At 38.9% G+C, this 20,403-nt stretch overlaps 1 protein-coding gene across 3 annotated transcripts in view; it reads right to left on the bottom strand.

The window, feature by feature from the left end:
* Window positions 1-20,403, bottom strand: part of LOC150075148 (uncharacterized) — a 210,342-nt gene that overhangs the window by 91,675 nt on the left and 98,264 nt on the right. For all 3 annotated transcript variants that reach the window (XM_090389119.1, XM_090389120.1, XM_090389121.1), the window contains exon 3: window positions 18,009-18,182. In XM_090389119.1, the coding sequence (XP_090245245.1) occupies window positions 18,009-18,182 (174 nt within the window). The remainder of the gene's footprint in view (window positions 1-18,008; window positions 18,183-20,403) is intronic.

The raw sequence follows: 20,403 nt of genomic DNA, 5'->3' as shown, positions 1-20,403 counted from the left end.
TCTTAGTAATATTCTTGACTTGTAAGGTTTCGCTCCCCCATATTGCTTTATTATAAGTTTTACTTTAAATTAATCTCACTTTTCTATAAAATAATATATTTGTAAGATTTTACATCTTACAGTACCCTTTCGTGTCCCTGACTAACCTTGTGCTCTTCTCTGCACCTGTTCCAACAGATTAAAACGAGGCTTCCAGACTTTTAAGCAATACCCAAGATGTGGCTTAACCATTGCCTTATAGGGTAGGATAATCACCTCTTTGTCCCTACTGGCAAAGCTCCTGAATATCATTGGCAAAATCCCATGAGCTGTTCTAGTTGCTTTTCTGCACTGCTCAGAAAACCTTATGTCAGACTGTATAATTACCATAGAACTCTCTCATTTTCCACCTCTTCGAGTGTGGTATCGCCCAATTGGTATGTTATTTTGGAATTACTGCTGCCTACATGCAGCATCTTGCATTTACCAATGTGAACCTCATTTGCCACTTTTCAGCCTAATTGCCTGATTTTTCTAAGTCTTTCTACAGTAGTATACCTTGATCCCTGTCATTAACTACTCTGTCAGTCCTTTGTGCCATCTGCAAATTTAGACAATAAGTTTCATATACCTTCATCAATATCGTTAATAAATACTGTAAAGAGTAAGTTTACAGTATTTATTAACGCACTGAACCATGACGGACTCCACTCTCATTAGTCCAAGAAGAGCAGTGCCTATCTATAACCACCTGTGTCTTCTGCCACTGAACTATCCCTTTATCCATTGCAGTAGCTTGCCCACAATGTCATACTGCTCCAATTTGTACAGCAGCCTTTCATGTGGACCAGTGTCAAAAGCTCTTCTGAAATCTGAATACAGTATATATAATGCTAAAATTATTATTTGCATCCAGTTCCATTGTTATAGCTCCATAGTAGCTAATCAAGTTGTTTAGAAAGGATCCCCCCTCTTAACAAACTCATGCTGTGATTGGCTAATTGGTTAAATGTTTGCTAATTTATAGTACCGTGTTGACATATGCTTAATTTGCTCGCATGAAGCTGAGACATGTGCATCACTATTATTATCTGTTTATTTCTCTTTCAAGACACCCATTACATGAACTTATTTACAAAATTTGGAGATGAAAAAACAAAATTTGGAGATGAAATGACAGTTTTTCCTAAAACACAGAGTATGTGGTTAATGAATTAATTGTTAAGTTGGTTTAATTAATTACTAAATGATTGTTAAATGTTAAATATTATTATATAAATTATTAAGTTAGTCTTCTTATTATATTTATACCTGCCGGTACACATTACCAAAGATTTCTGTCCTATACATTTTGTCTGTACATAGTTTCTCTGGATCTATATTTAAATTATTAAAATCATTCACAGTATTTTCTGGGAAAAATCTCCCCAGAGAGTCCAATTGAATCAATTAGCACTTGAGACTTGGATCTTCCCTGTTTATTCTCGGTCGTATCATCCGAGGGCGAGTGATCACGTTTCCCACTTTCAGCGCATCTATTCTCTCCGTTAGTAGCTTTGCCAGAGTTAAGATGTTTCTGGTTATGATTATATACTTTCAGGGTGTGATATCCAGATTGGCAAACAAGACCGCTCTTGAAATGGTAAACGGTTTCCCGGCGATCTTATTTAGCCATCTCAGGAGCCAATATTCTACTCCTAAGAAGGCCTTGATGTGGTTCTTGGGGGCCGATGACCAAATAGTCGATGCGTACAACGGAATCGGTGTAACGCATTTAAGGATGTATTGAGTCATAAGATGAGGATTTCAGAGACCGGTGAGTTCTTGTCTAGTGCTCCAGGGTGCTGCATATGTGTTTTTCCTAAAGTTTTCGAAGTGAGGTATGAACTTTAATCCTTCATCCCACTTAAGGCCAAGGTCGACATGTGCGGGGGATTTTTGGGCTCCAATATTGTTCACAAAAATCGTAATTTCATTTTTCTTCTTTTTGTTGGTGAAAGTCATTTGGGCAGTTTTCTTTTCATTAAGTTTCAGGCCTGTAGTGCAGATATTCTTCTAGCTTCCTGATTGCCTTGTTTGCTTCCTCTGATATGTGGGGTGCAGTTTCTTGTTCTTTAGAGGTTACAAAAAATTTCAAATCGTCAGCATATGTAATAAATTGTTCACAGTTTTGAGCTAAAAATGGGGCTAGTGCTATTGCGAAGAAGGTGGCGGACAATACGCCCCTTTGAGGTACTCCCCTGGAGATACAGTAAGTTGCTGTTTGTTTCCCGTTTTTTATTATTATTATTATTATTATCCGTTTATTTCCATAAGGAAACCACCCCGGGACGGCAAAGTGCCAGGAGGGTGCTAAGTACATATCAGGGTACGAGATACTACGTGCAGTGGGTTACATATACTGAACACGTAGTCTCGTCCCGAAATATTATATACACATTTTATGTTTAATATATATAGTATTTACACATTGATGATTCTGTACATACATTATACAACTGATATATTTACAATTCACTAATAATTCCATCTATAAATAACATATTAACATAACTGTTACAGAAGGTATATTTTTACAGTCAACAAATTATTATTGTTCTTAAAGCAGAAAGTTTCTCTTTTACTCTAAATTCTTTGGTACTTTGCAGCCGATTCATATTTCGGTAAGTCTGTACGAATCCTGGAAGATCTCTTTCCGGTATGTTGCATCCTCACACAGTTTTTCGGCATCTATGTGTAGTGAGTTAAATATTTTCGCTGCATTTGATGGGAAGAATCTTTGCAGGCTACTAAGATTGTTCAGGACTGAACGCAGTGGATTATTTACTTCTCCGCAACGTCTAGCAGTGGCACGCGATTTGACTAGAATATTATCCAGGACTGGGGCATCCACTCTGCCTGTGAGCATTTGTGCGAGAGTGTGTATGTTCCTGTTAATTGTCCGCTGCATCCAGGGTGTGATGTTAAGGTTTGAGTAGAGAATGGCCCTTGAGATAGTAAAAGGGTGGCCAGCAACTCTGTTAAGCCATCGCAAGAACCAGTACTCGATCCCAAGGACGGACTTATAATGTGAATCTGGAGCTGAAGACCAGATTTGCGAGGCATACATTGCAATTGGCAGGACACACATTAAAATGTACTTGGTCGCTAGCTGAGGATCCCTAATTCCTACCAGTTCCTGCCTGGTAGCCCATAAAGCGGCGAATATTTTTGTCTTCATATGGGCGAAGTGTTGAGCAAAGGTGAGTCTGTCATCCCACTTAAGACCCAGGTCCAGGTGAGAGTGCACTTTTACCACATTAGACCCGTTCACAGAGATCGAGATGTCATTTTTATTCTGCTTGCAAGTTATGGTCATTTGGGCAGACGTCTGCGCATTAATACGGAGCCCGATGCAATCCAGGTAGCTCTCAAATTCTCTGATTGTGCTATTTGCCATCTGACAAATACCTTCTGCTGATTCATGGTCTTTGGAAGTGATGAAGAATTTTACATCGTCAGCATATGTTATAAAATTGTAGTACCGTGCAAGAAACGGCTCCAGGGCGGCCGCGAAGAGAGTAGCCGAAAGAACTCCCCCTTGTGGCACTCCTCGCGAGATGGTAAAGCAAGATTGTAGCTTTTGGTGCTTAACAGTAAGTTTTCTATGTTCTAGCAGGCTGGTTATTATAGTTAACAAATTTCCTCTTACATTAAAATAATTCCTTAAAATCGCAATGAGCGCTGGAATTGAGACGTTGTCGTAGGCTGCGGAGATATCCAAAAAAATAATATCGATTTGCTTTTTCTCATTTAGTGCTTTCTGCACGCGAAAAAGGGTTTCCAGTAAGTTTGTTATTGTTGATCTACCCGAAATGACCGAAATGATTTATTGCGATAATTTGTCTTTCTTGAAGGGTGTTAGTCAGAATGCTTAAAGTGCTGCCTGAAATGAGGAAATGCTCCTTGAGGATTACTGTTATAGCTGGGATTGAGACGTTGTCGAAGGCTGCTGCTACATCCAGGAAAACGATGTCCAACTGTTGTTTATTATTTAATGCTAGCTGTATCCGTAGTAGAGTCTCCATTCAATTTCTAATAGTCGACCTTCGAGGAAGCACAGAATGCAAGTATTCTGGCCTGTCCCCAAAGCAGTGCTGATTGACGGTGTTTAGGGTTGCTTTTTCAAATATTTTTTGCGGATAGCATCCGATTGCGATGGGCATGAAATCTTTACTGGTTTTAGGATTGTTTATTTTTTGAACTGGTTTTACGTAATATCTCTTCAATATTTGCGGGATAACCCCCTCACTTAGTATTCGTTGGAAGAGGTGGTGGAGCGGGTCGATTATGTAAGCACTACATATTGTGTACTGTATAAAATGCATAGATTTGTCAACCGTAAACTGGAAAAAGATGTCACAGGCAGCTATCGACTCGTGGAAAGGTCCCTGTTGCCTAAATTACAGGCGAACGAAGAAAAAACAGACGAAAAATGAATATAACTCAGGATCAACCCCAACAGATCTTTTAAGTCTTTCCGACGGCGAATCTCAGTGTTTCACCTCATCGTCAAATGGCACTCAACAGAGTGGGCCATCCGAGGACATACCTCATGACGTGGTATCAGAGCAGACAAATTGCTCCTTCTCTCACCTTCTTAACCACGAAGTCTCACAAGTTAAAAAGTCAAATGAAATGACCACGAAAATGATTTTTCAAATCCTGGACACTCAAAAATCCATGATGGCCTCTCTACTTGACAAAACTAAAAAAATCAGGTCAGAAAACGCCCAACTTCGCGAAATAAATTATATCTTACTACAAAAAAATTTGGATTTAACAAATCTTAATCAAAACTCCAGTAGATCTTTCAGTCCTACAAGTACTTTGGCGAAATCTATGGAAAATCCCACATTTCAAGCGACTCCTACTCCTATAGCAGAAGCCACTTACGCATCTATTGTAAAGCAACCGCCACATCCTCAGTATATGCTCCAGTTACTAGTCAATCAGAAAACTTGTAAATATGGCAATAGATCTGCCAATCCAGTATATGCTCCAGTTACTAGTCAATCAGGTTCCTCAGTGTTTGCAGGTGGCTTATGCGGATGACTTGGTTCTGGGAGTTGCTGGGGATTCTAGAGCCATATTGGAGCTGAAAATTCAGGAAATTTTGAACAATCTCTCAGAGTGGGCTGTGTTGAACAAATTAAAGATCTCATCTAAGAAAACCAGGATGATGGTATTTAAAAAGCACTTTGATTACAAGCGCCCGCCCAGAGTACTGTTGAATGGAAGGCAGGTTCCTTTTGTGTCTAGTATTAAGCATTTGGGTTTGATTTTGGATGACCGGCTGGGTTTTCATCTGCACGTGTCACATTTGAGGGATAAACTAAAGAAATTTACTTCTTTCGTGATGCGTATTTCCAGGAAAGAGTGGGGTCTTAATAAACGCACGATGCTATTATACTACAAGACCATTTTCTTGCCGATTGTCGCATATGCTGCGGGAGTTTGGATGAATGCTGTGATCAAGGTCAAAATTAAAAATCAACTTATGTCGCTGCAGAGATCTATGTTGCTAGCATTGCTGTATGCTCCTCGGACTGTCTCGACGGTTGCACTGCAGGTGATCGCAGGTGCTCTTCCAGTTGATTTATATGTATTGTACCGTGGTATGTTATATGCACTAAGAAAAGGAATTTCGGCTCAGTGCCTGGGCATCTCTATTGACCTGACTGCCAACATTAAAGAGGAAAAAGTCAGAATTTGGAACTCCCTCATTGCCATGTGGAGGATTCGATGGAGCTCTTCTGCATTTGGCGAGACAACAAGAAGAATTATTCCAGCGGCGGATTTTGCTATGTCAAAGACAGTGTCTTCTTGGTTTTGTCCTACGATGTTTACAAGTTATATATTGACCGGACACGGATCTTTTCGTGACAAACTATTTTCAAAAGGATTGGAGCCTGATCCGTGGTGTTCTTGTGGTGATGCAGAAACTTGGACGCACGTGTTGTTTGTTTGTCCTTTTTATGGATCAGAGCGTCGTCGACTTTTCGACGAGGTTTCTCCCTTTACTGAGGATAACGTGGAGATCCTTTTACAAGATGCATCTAGCTTCCGGGCTCTGCAGAGATTTGCTGCCGCTGTGTTTGCCAGAAGAACAATCATAAGGAACTTTTCAGATCTAGAGTTGGCAGCATATGTGAATCATGCATGATTGCATCTGGGTTCGGGTGCTTCAGTCTGGGAAGCTATTTGTCCGGTCTGTGGCTCCTGAACATGTACCACTACGGTGGTTTTTTTTTTTTTTTTTTTTTTTTCCTTGGTTCTCGGGTTTGGGCGGCCTGAGACCAGGGATGTTGGCACCCAACAGTATTGCACTTCCTCTGTTGGGTGCAGGTTAGTGCCTTGCACTTCAGTATACAATAGTAGAGACAGGTCCGGCTCCACGTGCCCAGGGTCGGGCATCAGCCTACAGCTGAAGATATCAGCTGTTTCCTGATGGCAGAGTGACCTGACATAAACAACATACTAAGTTCATAAACATTTCTTTAATACAAGTTTAACCTTTCCTATACAAAATTTGACTATTTTTCTTTAGATATAATTAGTGTAATTTATATCTAAAAATGCTCTTGTTTTGAATATTCAATTTCTTAGCTATGTTTCAGGCCCACTTTACAGTTATCTGTTTTATTTAAAGAATTAGGTGGAGATGGGCATATGCCTGGGAACCACCCCGACACAGTATACACACACACACACACACACACACACACACACACACACACACATCCTCAGTATATGCTCCAGTTACTAGTCAATCAGAAAACTTGTAAATATGGCAATAGATCTGCCAATCCACTCCTAGAAGATGTCATTTCCTCCAGGAGGCATGCAGATCACATCAGAGGACAACGGAATCAATCTGCCTCTAATCAGACAGGAAGACATCGACACACCCCTGCTTTTGTGGGAACAGCTACCAACTCTTCAATCAGAGCAGTCCCTAGAACTAAAAGTTCGACCAAGGGTATTTTTGTCTTGCGACTCGAACCTCAAATGTGCGGTACAGAAGTAGAGCAGCATATCAGAACTCAACTGCATATAGAAGTAAACGTAATAAAAATGAATTCCAAACACGATTCGTACAACGCTTTCTATATTCATTGTCAACACACGGATTTTGATCTCTTACTAAAGCATCACTGTTGGCCTGAGGGAGCCATTATTCGGCCTTTCTATGGACACCTCCCTCTTCCTGGTAGTAGGTCATCAGCCAGTGACTTAGCTATCGAAACTAGTCAATGGGAATGACAATTCGAGCATTTTTCAGATATTCTGGAATCTCAACTGGGAAGAACCTCTATAAATGATTCATCTATCTCTTCATCCTACCAGAATTTGAATCACTCTAACTCTTGTGAAAATACCTTTCTGCCATGTCACTTGCCAACAATTAAACCAAATAACTTATGCCTTACTACAACATCAAAAGATGCAATTACTGTATTCTATATGAACGCTCGCAGTCTTGTAAAACATAATGATGAAATCCTCGCTCAACTGACATCATGGAATCTCCATCCAGACCTGATGGTTTTTACTGAGACCTGGTTCTTTCCTAAAGTTTCAATCCGATTTCAAGACTGTCTTTCACAGTTGCAGACGTGATTCTAAAGGGGGTGGAGTTGCTATTTACGTTCACAATCATCTGCGATGCTCTGCCTTTCCTATCACAAATCTGCCTGATCAAGCTTGTGAAATCACTTTTATCCGCTTTGCCTCTCTGGTGATTGGGTGTCTATACCGACCTCCCTCAGCTTCAGTCAACAGTTTCTTTGTAACTCTTGACAATATTTTATCTCAATTCACAAGCAAATCTCTTAGTCTTCTGCTGATGGGAGACTTCAATATTAACATGCTTCAAAGCTCTTCCTCTCAAGTGCAAGAACTCCTAGGTGTAATTTCTTCCAATGGTTTTTCTCTTCTGACTGACGGAATTATCCCGACTAGAATGGGAGAGTCCCACAATTCCCTTCTTGACTTCGCAATTGGAGAATGCTCACTAACCTATGCAGTACTGGATGCAACCATTTCTGATCATCGTCCCATCTTAATGGTAATTGAAAATGAAGAAATTGTGGAAGAGATCATGCACACTTACAGATCTGTCACTCCAGGCTCTCTCAGTCAGCTCTGTTATGACCTCCAGCAGTCTTCGTGGGATGGGGTGATTGCTACAGATGATCCTTAACTTGCGATGAACTTCTTCTTTGAGCAAATCCTAAATAGTTACGAAAAATGCGCGTCATACATCAGGATTCCAGGGAATAAAAAGACCACTAGGCCAAGACGGAAATTATGTCCTTTTATCTCAAACAAAATTTGTAACATGCTAAAGAAAAGGGACAAACTTGCAAGAATTGCTAGAGAAACACGAAAGGAGGCGGATAAAAACAGATACACAACGTACAGAAACTAAGTCACTGACAGTATTCTGTCGGAGAAAAGGAAATATTATAGTTCCCAACTTAAAGGCGTCATTACAAGCAAGGAAAAGTGGACAGTCTTGGACAAGCTACTACCTGGAAGGAAAACGAAATCACAGAGCTACGTTGGAGATGTAGTTGAGAACGAGGTACTCATTTCAGATGACCAGGAAAAAGCCGCAGCCTTCTGTAATCATTTTATCTCAAGTGTGAATAACCTTTTTAAAGAGGAAGTTGACTCTAGAGATAATGCAACGAGAGAATCTGTCAAGCACTCAATGAGGAGCTCTTTTTTTCTCGCTCCGCTCTCAGATCAAGAGATTTTAGAAGCAGGGCATCAATTAAAAGTAAAGGGAGCCCCTGGCTTTGATGAAATATCTCCTGCTCTGCTGAAAAAAGGTCCTTAACTCAATTCTAACACCACTGAAGTATATTTACAATCTTTCCTTTCAATCTGGTAAATTCCTGTCTCAATTCAAAAAAGCAGTCATTGTTCCTGTTCCTAAGGGGAAACATTGCAATTCTATCAACAATTTTCGTCCAATACCTCTACTCTCAGTTTTTGTAAAATTATTCGAAAAAATTCTTCACGGCAGACTCATGGACTTCCTGGAAGTCAATCAACGTATCCATCAACAACAGTACGCTTATCGTTCGAATAGATCCACTGACCTGGCAATTGTTGGCTTCTTCTCTAGGATCACGGACTGTCTTGAAAAGGGTCACTATGCAATAGCACGCACTGTTTCTAGACCTCTCAAAAGCTTTTGACTGCATAAAACATAAAATCCTACTCAACAAGCTCAACAATCTTGGCTTGAGAGGAAAAATTAACCTTCTCCTTGAAGACTACCTTACTAATAGGCCATTTGTCGTTAAAACAAACCAGTCTTTTTCAGACATTTCTTATTTCTCCAGGGGAGTACCTCAAGGCTCACTTCTCGGATCTATCCTATTTGTTCTTTACATTAATGAATTTCTCTCTCATCTTCCACTTTCCCACCTAGTAGCGTATGCCAATGACATTTCTATTCTAATCACTGATAAAGACCCTAACCAGCTTCAATGCAAGATCTCTGCCCTGCTCTCTGAAATGCATAGTTGGCTACAAAAGAATCAGCTTATACTAAACCCAGAAAAATCCAAATATATGGTGTTTAGGACGAAAAATCAACCATTAAATATTGATTTAGAAATAACATACAAAGGAAAACAACTCGAAAGGGTGAATAATACCAAGTTTCTAGGAATCTGGCTAGATGACAAGCTGAGTTGGGATAAACAAATGATCACCTTACGAAAGAAGACTTCGTCACTAGCAGGAATACTTGCCCGAGCTTCTGCCTGGGTACCTCCTTCCCTTCTCAGACTAGTATTCGTTTCCTTAATACAGCCTGACCTCATATATGGAATCATCTCATGGGGTACGACCAGTCAAGATAACCTTGCGAGAATCAATTCAATTGTCAGTTGATGTGTTCGTTCAATTTTGGGCCTTCCCTGGAATGCATCGGTGACTTCGAAATATAAGGAAGCGAGACTCTTGAGCATCTACCAACTGATACAAAAAGCTGAGGCGGTCTTTGTCTACAATGCTTTGAAAGCACCAAACTTTCTTCCTCTCTTCAGATCCTTTTTTATAATTTAAAAAATGAAGCGAACCTGAAGGTTCCGCTTTTTAGAAAAGCCATAGGTCAGAAAAATATAAAATACAGAGGCGCAAAAACCTGGAATAATCTTCCTGAAAATATCAAAATGCCATTTCACTAAACAGGTTCAAGAAGTTCCTAACTGAACACATCATCAGGGATGGCTGATCTAAATCACCTTCCACTCAACTCCTGAACTTTCCACAATGCATACCAGGTTGGAAATTATGTAAAAAAGTTGAAGGAATAGCTGTAAAAAAGCTTGTAACACTCTACGCAATTATTTCATAATTTTTTTTATTTCATACTTGTTATTGTAAAAGTACTCACAATGTAAGTACTGTTATTAACCACGCGACATGTGTGGTTGGTTTACGAAGTCTCTGTAATGGAATGAAGAAACATGTCTGATTTTTGATGTATCTGTTACATAACACCTGTGTAATTTCAGGTTTTGTTTTATTGTTATCTTTTTCAAAGGGAACACCCCTAAAAGGCCTCTGGCTTATGTGTTCTCCCTCCCTTCTTGCTGTTATCTCCCAAAAATTGTAACACAAAATAGGGATAAATAAATTGTCAATTTTTATCATGAATAGCGGGAACTGGTCCGGCCCGATCGTTGCTTTACTGGGGAGTGAGTTAATAGCTTCCTTTAAGTTTTCCCTGCTGATATTAATTTCACGTAATATGTTTCTAGCTCTAGTTTGGTTAGTGCCAGTGGGATCCATCAGTTTTTCAATCATTTTCTGCATCTCGCGGCTGTTTTCTTTACAATTTTTCTGCTTTTCATTCAGAGGCTTTCCAAATGTGACTTCTGTCCACTCTCTAAAAAGGTGGTCCGTCATTTCTTTTTTGTTGTTTTTCTTGCTTACTATTCTCTTTCTCTTTTTTAAATTTTTCCTTCATAACCTCAAAGTATGCTTTTCGTCTTTTCAGTCGAATGAACTTTGCCCTTTCGCATTTATACATAGTCCGATCAGTCGGATGCCCAGTTCTTTTCCACTTTCGGTAGAGCTTTTGCTTCTTTTTAAACATAACTTTAACTTGTGGAATGAACCAAGAGTTCGCTCTGTCGAAGATCTTTAATACTTTCGCTGCTCCTAGACGGGCAATATGCAAGAGTAACCGCGAAATCTCGTCTATGGCTTCTTCAGTGGACATCTTATATAAAGTTGTATTGCGCTAAGCATTGCAAGATGACTCGCATTTAATATATTTTGTGGAAAATATCAAATTCGATTCATTACCCTGATGTGTGCCACTGTTCTGATCGGCAGTCTGTCTTCGAAGAGCAACTTCCTTTGAAAGCGCAGAGTGGTCGGAGGAAAATTGTAAGGAATTGTCATGCCATTAGATTGATTTTGAATAACGATAGCATGTAGCGCAAAACGCTACATGCTCTGTTGTTACTTTTTTTGGAAATATTTTTTGTTTTACGTGCACATAGTTTAGACAATGTCTGTTCCAAATTTCATTTCTAAGAAACTCATGGTTTTTATCATATTTTATTCCTTCTGAATTCATAAATCGAATTACAGATTGCAATTCTAATCTTGCTGCATGACTGCAAGGGTGCCGCCATCTTGAAAATTCACCGTTTCCAAATATTATCAGCAGATGGTGTCATGTAGGTGTTCAGTGAGACGTCGATCAATAATCTGACAAAAACTATTGTCCGTTTTTGCAAAATGTATTTTACGTTTGTTTTGCTTGAATGACTTTTGTATATACGAGTATTATTATTACTTTTAAAATCCATAAAACTAATTTACAGTCAACGTTTAAAAATTATTTCATATATAATTCATAAGTCATTCTTATGCGCGTTCCCAAAATGCAAAAAGTCTACACATGTCTATATTTCCATCCACTCGACTCCCAGTGACTGGTCTTGATGAAATTTCAGATTTCGCACTTTCAGAAAGATTTGTCGAAACACCGCAAATTACATTAAAAACGGAAAAATAAAAATGCTTCGGATTTTTATACATATCTGGTGTTATTTCTTTGGCTCCGCATGTTGAAGAGTGCATGAGTAAATGGAAAGTCTATGAGTGGGTGAATAAGATTAAGAAACAGTACTGAGGAGTCTCCTCACCGAAAGAAGTACAATATGGATTATTATTGAGTCACACAGCTCTTGTGCAAGGTGAGCTGTTCTATACAGTTTTAAAAGTTGTAAGCTGTTTTAAACGCGCGTATTGAAAGGCGAATTGCATCAAACCGTGTGCTTGCTTTTTTTTTTTTTTTTTTACTTCAAGTAATATCGGTTTACGTTCGTTTCTGAAGTACACCGATGACGTTGACAACTTTCCATTGAAAAAAAAAAAAAAAAAAACGCAGTTGATTAGGCAAATTTTAAATTTATAAATCGTGAAATCTAAACGGTAACATTTAGTTCGATTTCAACATCAAGTTCAAAAATTTCAGCCAAAGAAGACAAAAAATGCCCAAACAACAAACAAATAACCTAAACTTAAACAAAGAAGCGAGATGGATCCCAGTACTTTAAATTGAAACACCCTATGTATATCAATAAAATTGTCATATTAGTTTTCTTTTTCTCTACTAAGGCGCCTCCATAGCCAGGTGGGAAGGAGCAGCAGCAGTGCATAGCACACGCTTCTTGATTAGACCGGGGTTCGAGCCCGTCACCACCAAATACGGAGAATGCGGAAAGGTTAGGGAATGACCACCGCATATTCCCGGAGCAATATGGCCTTAGTTGCTAATGCTCCTAAAAACCAAATAACATTCTCTACTAGACAGAGCATTGGCCACTTAATTCCAAGAAAATTGGCCAAAATTTCTTCTGTATTTTTTCAGAAAGTGTCTAAAATAAGAAAATACCAGGTTTTCTATAGGAATATCTTATCCATCACAAACTGTTTTTGAGACAGAAGCTTAATACTTTCTCTAAAACGAACAACAAATTATGAAAGTGATTTTTTCTACATGCTTTTGTAATTTATGATGTTTATAGTTGTACAACTGAAGCCACGACTTCTGTTGGCCCCTATCGTTAAGATAACGTATTGCAATGACATTTTGCATGTCACACACACAACAAAAGATGTCCTTGCTTGCACTATTTATTACTACGACCCATCATATGCAGCATAGGATCGATATAGAAGCCCGTAGATAAATACCGATCAGGAATGATGGTTTGAGGAGAATAGCATACATGAAAATACCAGACAGAAAGATTACTTGAAATATGGAAGTCTGGAGTAGTGTAGTCATGTTTTTATTTATTATTTTCCCCCTTTCCGTCTGAAGGAACTATTGCCGGATCCCTCCAGACACAAATAAATGTATAAAAAAGGTTCGTATTTTATTTGGGAGTCAATGTAGATAGGAGTAGAAAAGCCTGTCATGAATTGTCAGTCATGCATTCCCCTCCCGATGAACGTAGAGTTAAACGAATAGGACAGAATTCTGGGCATGTGAAGAACAAAAGGAGTGTGAATGGTTGAAAAGTCTACCGGAGTTTATGGCGTATATTCAGAAATTTTGAGGGCATAGTGTTTGTAGAGGGGCGCCACCGACGGTTTCCCACAACTGCGCCATACATGTATGTATTCATGTGAACTAAACATAACTCTGTAAATTCCAGAAGTGAGTGTATTGTGTCGTTTTATGTTAGAGTAGTGTTATATCCTGTTGTTTTTCTGGGTTGGGGCTCTACAGCCAGAGTCGCCTGAGCTTTCTGACAGAGACTAAAAAAAGGGAAGAAAGCGAGGGGGATAGTTAAAGTGGGAAGGAGTAAGAAAGGATGTGGAAAGGAGGCGTCCTCCAGATGAGGGAGAGGACGAAGGTTGGAGATCCCTGGTCTGGGGAACTCACTCATCCAGGGCCAGAGAAAGAGAGTTTTCAGGGTTAGAATTACTCTGCAAAGGGGCGCAATATGGTATTTCACACCTGAAGGCGTCAGTAGCACTTGACTCACCTTCCAGTATACAGGTGCAAAGTCATCCAAAACCCGGTGTCACAGCACCTGGCCCACCTTACGGTATGTAAGTGAATAAACATCCCACACCTGGTGTCAGCAAGGTCGTAGTTAATCCTACCCCGGAAGGGGTTTACAGTGTATCGTACTTCCTGGAAGAGGTACTAGTTTATCCTACCCCGAAAGGGGTTTGCGGTGCATTTAGTTAAATTTTCTCAGGGAAGCGAAAAATGACCAATAAGATTAATTATGAGGGCATCGTACTCAGGAAAGATTCCTTTTTCTGGAGAAGTGCCAACGTATCGCCATTACATAAAGGCGGCTCTAAGAACGAAGTGCGTAACTGCCAACCGGTCAATCTGACTTCAGAGGTAAGGAAACTCAATGAAGCAGTTATCAAGATATGCAATACCGGGTCATCAAGATAGAAATAGAAATCTGAAGTACATGCAACACGGTTTTGTTAAGGGAAAATCATGTTTAACTAACCTGGTTAGCTATTCTGACATGGCTACTCATCAACTGGATGTAGGAAATAATTTCGACATTATTTATTTGGATTTTAGTAACGCATTTGACTAAGTCGCACAAGAGGTTACTGAATAAGCTCCACCGTGTTGAGATCTCAGGAAAAATCCTTAGATGGATCACAGAGTAGCTGCAGGACAAAAAAAGCGGAGGGTTCTAATTAAGGGTTACTCTTCAGAATGGGCTAACGCATGAAGTGGTCTCAGAACCGATCCCTGTGTATCCCAAGGATCGAGCCTGGGACTTCTGTGATATCCGATTTTCTTAAATGACATCGACGAAGGGATACAAGAAGTGATGTCAAAGTTTTCAGATGACCTCAAGGTGGGGTGTTAATGATCAGCGCCAAGCAGTGCTTCTTCAGAGCCCTCTTGGGTAGTACAGTTTGTAGATTCGTCGTCTTCCATGCTGGGTGAAAAAGACTTGAGTTTGAGTCCGCCGATGACGTGATGAATTTTACAGGCCTTTTCACAACGTAGCTGAGTTAGTCGGATTCAGGCGAGTGTAGCACGGTATTTTTCTCCTGGAAATTCAGGTTTTCGTTCAGCAAACAGAAAATCGACCACGGAACACACGCAATTTACAGACAGTATATATGGAGCAATATGGCCTTAGTCGCTGATGCTCCTTAAACACTACAGCAACAACAACTGGTATGCATCCTTTACGCAACCAAGCAGCTAGGATTAGCATACACTGCCCTACCATCAATATCCGGACAACCCTCCGTTTCCGACCGGACTAGCCGGGTGGGTAAAGTGCCTGCCTGGCAACCCAAAGGTTGCGGGTTCGATTCCCGCCTCGGGCTTGGATCAAAGTACTGCAAAAACCTTGGGAGGTGCATTATGGCCACAGAAGCCTATGCGCCAATAACTACCAAAAAAAAAAAAAAACCCTCCGTTGATAGTTGGTCACGTCCTACCCAAGCACTACATGTTAGATACAACTATACGTATGCTCGTAGGCATTCGAGGAAACATTACGATTGTGAATGCAAGATGCCACGATCGACGGAGTTAACAAACTTCCAGCTCAGAATGATAAACGGTGCCACATAAACAATCGGTCTAATCGTTACATTTCAATGGCACTGAAGATCTCTAGATCAACGATTGGGTAATGCGATCTGGAAATGGAAGTGGAGTGCTGAAACCGTCATGAAACAATCTGGAGAACTTCCGAATCTGAGGGATTTGTATAGACAGTCCTGCAAAGAATCGTCTGCTCGAAACTCAGGTCGACGTTGTTGCAGCATGCCAAGCTCTCAGTGAGACTATTGGGATACATGTCAGCGACAATACAGTGCGCAGGTCGTTGTATGATATAGGTCACCACGGTCGTGCAGCCGTCCGCAAGCCATTAATCACCCCGACTAATGTGAGACAGCGTAAAGCCGTTCGTGGACCGTATATTAGTTCGAAAGCTGTGTTTTGGAGGGATGAATTACGGTACATGTTCTACCAGTCTGACGGTCGTGGTTGGGTGTAGGGAATGCCATGAAAAAAAATTAAAGCTCCCTGCGTACTATATCATCCCGAAAATTTTTGGCGGAGGCAGCGTGATGGTCTGAGGCTGTTTTTCATGGTTTGGACTGGGACCTTTAGTTGTTTTGGACAAAATTATGAGTTCTGAAGTCTATTTAGACGTCCTGAACAATAATGCGTTACCTATTTTGTGGCAGTACGTTGGGAAAGCCTATACCTGTATTAGAAGGACAACGCATCATCCCGTACTGCTCGAGTTGTGACGGACTGGTTTGAGGATATGGGCGTCGAAAATTTGGAATGGCCAGCCCAGAACACTGACCTGACTCCTATGGAAAACCTAGCGGACAAATTAGATTGTCGGGTGCGTGTGAGGAGTGCCCAAAAAAACTAAGCAGGCTGAATGGCTGAAAATATTGGAAGACATTTACAAAAAAATTAGTGGAGAAGGCTAAAGGATTCAGCACACTTTATTATCTTTCCTGTAAATAAAGGTTATTTGTAGATATGCAAGTGTGCCTATATTAATGATCGGGCAGTATGTATAAATTATTCAGCAGTGGGCATTTATTAATAACGATCACAATTCATATTAAAAACCACTCCAAAAACAGCCTAACTCTAACATTGCTTAACTATTCAATCAGGAAGCAAATATATCCCCTAAAATTACTATTAGTTTTCATTTAAATGATATATATTTCCACAAAACACGTTATTAGAATATAACTTTGCAGCTGGCTATCTTCTGTTCCTATTTAGGCTTAGCAAGTATATAACTATAAAAAAGATGTTCACAAACTTACTACAGTAGAGAATGACACGTTACGGGTGTAGTTCTCTCATGATTTATAAATCAAAAAGAACACAGAGAGAACCAGCCATATCAAAAGAGTTAAAAAAAAACAAAACAAATTTAGGAATGTCAGAAAAAGATGGAGAGAGACATTTTTCGAATTTTTTTACGGATAATTACAGATTTGGATAATTTTTGCCCAAGACGAAAACAGTGCGACCCGAACAATTAAAAAGGAACGGATTTGCAACTTTGAATAATCCCAGAACTCAAACACGCATACCTATACAAACCTGCCTTCCTTGCGCTTTGATAAGCATGCAACCCTGGCAGTGATCGATAATTTCATTAGCTACACGTCACAATAGTGTTGCAGTGAAATTAATATAGGAATTAGTTTTGCCTTCATTATTATCCTCCAGCATATCAGAGGACAGAAGAAGTAGATATTCCATCTAGTTGTTCTTACTTCTGGACGGAATAATTACGCAAAGCTGCAAAAAACGGAATAAAAACTCGTTTTTAGAGAAGGCGGCTAATTAGAGTAATTTTTCAGCATTAGCTTGTCAGTTTTGATAAATCTTAAGAGCATTACAGGTTATTCTGGATATTTAAGATGAGCGCTTCTCATTTTTCGTATTACGAGTGCCAACAGATAAAGGCATTATTTGGACGAGTTAAACCTTTTTTTTTTTAATTTTAATATCCACCAGATGACGACTTAAGCTTCTTGATACAGTATTTTTCCACTATACATACATATAAAATTATTTAAGGTCCTCGCGACAGTGATTAAAACCTACAGCGATTTCAATCAACCTCCTCCCACACCGGATGGAAAACGCCTGAGTTCCAATCCCTTGAATGACGTGAGGAATTTTTATGGGTTCGTTCCTCCCCCCATCCTCCTCACACACACACAACATGGCTGAGTTAGTCGGTCTTGAAGGTTGAAAACTCTGGTTTTTCGTTCAGAAAACAGCAACCGACCAAAGAATACACGCGATTACAGACAGAATATACTGACGCCTCATAGCCTTAGTCGCTTTGGTACCTAACACGCCCCTAACCTAAAAACATGGAATCTTTATGAATATGTATATTAGACGTTCGCACTTTCAATGTAATTTAAATAAATACCTTGATTTTCAGTTTCTTCACGGATGACCTCAATATCTTCACGGACGGCTGTTTTAACAGGCACCCTTGTTCCATCGCTGATGGTAGTGGTGGTTGGGGTTGCCATCTGAATAAAGGTTGACTCTGTTGATATTGTCAGGTTCAATAAAACTTCGGTTGTATTGTAACAACATACTGAAATAAATATAAGAAAACATTAGAGGTAAAAAAGACAATAATTAGCAATATTTGAGATTTACTACTACACTGTATCGCTAAAAGTACAGTATTAGGACAGTATGACAGATGGAGAGGACCTTTTCTGTTTCATCATGAGAGTCTTCCGTGTCATACTGCACAGCTTGTAGTGACTTGGCTTGAAGAGAATGGCCTTCCACAGCTTCATTAGCCTGCTAAAAATCCCGACGTTAACTGTATTGAACACCTTTGGAATGAACTGGAATGTGAGCTTCCGGCCAGGCAAATACACCCACAATCAGTATTGTCCCTTGTTTTTTTAAAGATGAATGTACCAAAATGCCCACTTCATGTTATTAAAAATTGATCCCAGGCCACCAATGAGGAAAGAGTGTGTAATTAAGATCAGAGGTGGCTTGACACGTTATATTGTATCACTAAAAGGTCCAGTTACTTTTGGAAATAGAGTGTATATTTTTACAAAAAAATTAATGCAGACTTTAATAAGCGGCATACCTTATTTATTCATTGCATATCCTATTTCCATTATTTTGCAATGTACTTAGCATAAAGTAATTCATAGTGTATTTTATAGCCATTATTGTTTACGTTGTGTTTTGCACGTAATTTCATTGCATGTTACTGTAATATTAAACGTAGATGGTTTTTAAATGTGCATCTGCGTGAAGCATGACTAATAGCCATCTTTCTTTCATATTGCGAAAGAAGGTCCATTCTTTTATTATTCTAATTCAGGTTGATACCAGGATGTTATTTAACAATAAAGATTGTTATGTTAGAAATCAGAGCGCCTAACAAGGGGGTGATTAATTTTGCTACTGAGTGCATTATTGGGTGAAATGCAATTTGCAAAATATGTGAGGCGGAATAAGTTGTGCTGCTTTTCTTTCGCAGAAATTCGTTTTGTAAACTACATTGATATTATACTTTCCTGGAGCACGTTTCTGATGCCATGAAACAAAATATGTGATATCAAGTGAGATATCAAGTATAATCACTAATGGAAAAGATTAAAGTCAGCGTATATATATTCAAAAAGAAAAGAAACAAGCAGTTAAAGTCGTTGTCTTGTTAACTATCGGTTTCTCATAATTGCCCTGCACTTTTGGCGTTGAAGATGTGTAAAATATGTCTTCTCCTCCCCCTCCTTCTATAGAAGAAGTGATTTTAAATGAAACAATTCCATTAAAACCTTATAAAGTATTTTTATCTTATAAAGTATGTTGTAAAACTGCAACCATTCGAAACCTCAGCGTTTTTTGTTGGTGACAAAACATTTGGCGACAAATAATTAATGAATTTAATGCTAAAGATCTTTTGTATTAGTATTTTAATTTCCATTAATAGTCTTTAATCAAGTACATTAGGGTTTTTGAAGCTAATTATAAATCGAGATCTAATTCTCTGTGTTAGCTACAACATCGACAAACGTCCCTAATGGGTTCAGTAAACAGGTAGTGGATACGCTTTATATTCCTGCTGAATACTTAACAGTTATTAAAATACTTTCTGGAGATGATTTGTGTCAATGAGTACATGTTCTAAGATCATCCATGATAATTATACTTGTTTGACAACAACAACAACATCAATAATAGTTGGTTAAACTATCGCCATCTGGCGGTTAATGTTTAAATTATTGAAAATTAATGTAAGAAGGTCTCTCATAACGAAACTGTCATTTGTGATGATTTTTATTTTTAAAAAAATTTAAAAATTAACTTTAAATTTACTTTTATGAATTTAATATTAACTTTTATAATTTTAATGACTAATAAATGAACATTTCTTTAGACACCTTTTATTTTTTAAAGCACTTTTTAAAATTTAACTGTAAGCAGTTTGTTCGAAAATATGCATACGGCGAACTAATCATGAAGATTTTTTATTTTAAGTGAAATTGATTAATCTATTCTTCTTTATATTTCTTTTATCAACTGTTAAATTTATATTTATTTGGCTTTAAATTTGAGCATGTGTGCGCTCAGCTAGTAGTATCGGGCTATAGTAGTGCCTTGCTGTGATCTGACTTATTCCTCTATTTATTATTAATAATCCACGAAATAATTAATAATAAACCTTTTTGATACAGCGCATGGTTGTTTTGAAGAGCGTTCAAGAGACAATAGCGGCAAACAAGACGTGCTTCTTATCATTGTTATCTTTAAGGAACATACTGAACATCTTAATTAGTTTG

Source organism: Mastigoproctus giganteus, chromosome 14, assembly GCF_048544385.1.
Source record: "Mastigoproctus giganteus isolate SK-2022 chromosome 14, ASM4854438v1, whole genome shotgun sequence".
NCBI classification, from domain to species: Eukaryota; Metazoa; Arthropoda; class Arachnida; order Uropygi; family Thelyphonidae; genus Mastigoproctus; species Mastigoproctus giganteus.
This window is presented reverse-complemented; position numbering and strand designations above follow the sequence as displayed.